At 37.7% G+C, this 3,322-nt stretch overlaps 1 protein-coding gene across 1 annotated transcript in view; it reads left to right on the plus strand.

The window, feature by feature from the left end:
- Nucleotides 1–3,322, plus strand: part of LOC106957126 (disintegrin and metalloproteinase domain-containing protein 19-like) — a gene marked incomplete at its 5' end in the record, with an annotated part of 37,451 nt that overhangs the window by 26,149 nt on the left and 7,980 nt on the right. Inside the window, one exon of the mRNA XM_015048357.1 lies at nucleotides 537–614. Within this exon, the coding sequence (XP_014903843.1) occupies nucleotides 537–614 (78 nt within the window). The remainder of the gene's footprint in view (nucleotides 1–536; nucleotides 615–3,322) is intronic.

A 3,322-nucleotide genomic window follows, 5' to 3' on the forward strand; every position in this document is an offset into this window, starting at 1 on the left:
CCTGGGATTACCGGCGTCTCTCTCACCACCACCAACAACCACAGTTCATGACAACGTGTTGAGTTTAATCAGAATGTGGGAGTATCTGTTGATTTTTCCTGTTATGAAACTGTTCGTTTCTGTGCTGATTACTGTGATCAGATGTAACTCCAGGAAAATAAGCAGCAAACTGAGGGGAAAATATTGAAACTGCATTACTGCTTAAAAAATGGAAAATAAAATAAAAAAGACCCTCTGTTTAGTCATTTTGTTTGTCAGAACAGTGTATTTTAAGTATATTTTCTACCTACCAGCATTAAGGATGCTGGTAGGTAAAGGAGGCATGTTGCTGATTTCATCTAACACCACTATAAGTTTTAAAAGCATATCTGTAAAACTGCTCTTTTAATTAAAGATGCTGGTACCATTTCCTGATTTCCAAAGGCATACAAGTTGTTCCAGAGCCCAAGGGTGCAAATACAAGGCTGATCAAAGTCTGTATATGTGTGCTGTCATCTTTATCACAATCTGTGGTCTTTCTGCTTGTGTTCTTCCAGGTGTGCAGAGACCGCAAATGCCAAAATGCCTCTTTTACCGAGCTGGAGTCTTGCCTTGCAAACTGTCACGGCAATGGGGTATCCGCACACTCACACCAATGTGCACACACGCGTACGCACACACATACACACGGTGTCATGCAACATACTTAACTCACTTAGTTTCTAGGCACATCTACCTAATCTTGTTGTCTCTCTGTGTCCTTGGGCAAAGGTAGTGCTCTGCTCTGCTTTCACTAAGTCTGTTGTTAAAGTCAGGAAAATAGATGACTGGAACACAACAGCAACTGAAGTGATGAACTATTCATTGGAACAGTACAAGCAAGCTTGAGGCAGATAAGGAGGGAGCATACATAGTTTATGAGTCTGTAACCAAGGTTTGGGAAGCAGAGTTTGGGGCGAGTCTGTCACTTTCTTGGCCACAAGATAAGACTGATTTATCAAGGAATTAGGGAATTTGACCTCCAACAGTATTTATTGCCTGAGGTGTACCAACGGTAAAGCTTCATTAAGGGATCCTAAAAAATAAATGCTGATGCAAATATATGTCTGATACAGGGAGAGTCTGGATCAAATATGAATTAATCAAAAACCCCACATTTTAAAGTGGAACTTATGACAAAACAGAATCTGTTGGACTGACTCTTGTTCTGTGACGTAAATTCTTTGGGTTATGCTTCAACTTTAATCAATTTTTCAATCAGTTTGTAGACTTGATTCAGATCATGTATATGCACTGAATTATTCTCTCTCAATATTTCCATTTATCTAGTTACAGTTGAAAACAGATTTTTGCATACTGTACAGTTGCCTTTTCAATGTATGACAAAATCAGACTCAACTTTTCCTCTTTAGATTAATTGGAATTACTAACATTATTAATATTAACATTATTAAGAGTTGTTAAATGCCAACATAATGAAGAGGAGAGTTTTAAGTGATGTCTTTTCTTACGTGTGTGTGTGTGTGTGTGTGTGTGTGTGTGTGTGTGTGTTAACACATAGTAATAAAAGTTACTTTATAAAAAATAAAAATAAAAAGTCAAAAGCTTACATACATTTCTTTCCAATTTGGTAGCATGAATTTATACAATATAACTTGTATCAATCCAAAACATTCTTTGTTGCCCCTAACCTACTTTGTAATTAACTTGGTTACTTGGTGGTGTGCTCAGGGTCCTTGTCCATTTGGAAAACCCATCTGTGCCTAAATTTTAACTTCCTGGGTGTTTTACACATAAAGATCTTCCCCACCAAACCAGTTCCAGTGCTTACCGTGTTCATAAAGGGTGGCGCCTCCCCTCAGACACCTGTCTAAATGTCATGTCTGAAGTTGGATTGTATGTTGTTTTTGACGGTTGTACTGAAATATGTGAATTTCCCTCTGGGGTTAATAAAATTAATTCATTCATTTACCAAGCAGCAATAACATGTTGGCTTAGCATCAGAGATCTTTCAACTAAAGTTCATGTTTCAACCCCCAGAAAGAAAAATGTGCAAGCATTTTTTGTGCAATCATGAACAATTAGGCAAATTATTCTAAAGACATAAAGTCATAAATACTATATTTGTTCTTGTGCCATTTAAAGGAATGAGTGAAGTTTTAACAATAACAGCAGCAGATTCCTGCTGAAGCTAACTTTGTCTGACCTACTTTGTGTCTGAAGCTGTTCTGTAGTGTATTTGACCCTAAGCATTTCAAGCTGACTCTCTCCTTCTCTCATTTACAGCACTATAAAAGGAGATAATTGGCTTTAACACTAGCCAAGTCTGTTGTTTAACTAGGATTTGAAATAATGAGCAAAATAATAAAATCTCACTTCTATTCTCTCCTCTTTTAATCCCTTTCACCAATTACTTTATTTTATGCCGTTTGTCCTCTTTCTGTCCCCTCCTCTCGGTGTAACAATACATGCATAATGGAAATTACTTTCGGCAAGGAATATTCTAAATATACATGTTTTCCCTCCTCGTAGCACAGGCTTTTCTCAAGTCTTAGGATCCATTTTTAATTCCATATTATCTGCTGATCCAGAGGCTTATTGAGTATGATTGATATTCATGCAAATTAAAAGTAGTGCTAAGTTCCAGGAATACACTCCTCATTTGGATCCTAGAAAGGAATTCATAAAAAAAAAAAAAAAAAAAAAAGAGGCTCAGCCTGGTTGTGATTTTTATGTATCTACTATATCAACAGGCCCTCTGAATGTTAAATGAGAGGTTAAGAATCAAAGAGTTGAATATGTGTTTGAGTCTTTACGTATTAGTCAAGTTTAAACTAAAATTTTTAGATTTATGTATTTTATTTTTTTTACAATAATTAAGGAGAAAGACTGCTTCCTATTTTTGGAGCAGCCCAGCCTGGATCCTAATTTGAATCCTGATAGGCTCGGCTCTACTCAGCTTGCTTTGCGAGTATTTCCACTGGCTTTTGTTTTAGGCTGGTCCTGCTTTTTAGGTCCCTGCTTTGGATTAGGGCCAGCCAGGCCGGCCCTACTTTCATGGGTGATGCAAGCTTCACTCCTGTTCACTGATTGGCTGTGGGCGTGGGCAGATGGAGTAGCAAAGAGAGAAGAAAAACAAAGGTGCAACATTTCAAACTTGCTGCAACACAGAAGTGATGGAAGCTACAAGCAAGCGGTGAACATAGCTAATATGTGAAGGAAGCTAAAGATTAAGGTGATAGCAAAGAGACCTTCCAACCTCAAAGTCTTAGAGTTTATCACCAAAGATAAATCATCAAAATATTAAAGTAGCGGTTCTCAACGTGGGCGGTACCGCCCCCGG

This window comes from Poecilia latipinna, unplaced genomic scaffold (genome assembly GCF_001443285.1).
Source record: "Poecilia latipinna isolate Pla-1442-1.1 unplaced genomic scaffold, P_latipinna-1.0 Scaffold877, whole genome shotgun sequence".
In the NCBI taxonomy this organism is placed as follows: Eukaryota; Metazoa; Chordata; class Actinopteri; order Cyprinodontiformes; family Poeciliidae; genus Poecilia; species Poecilia latipinna.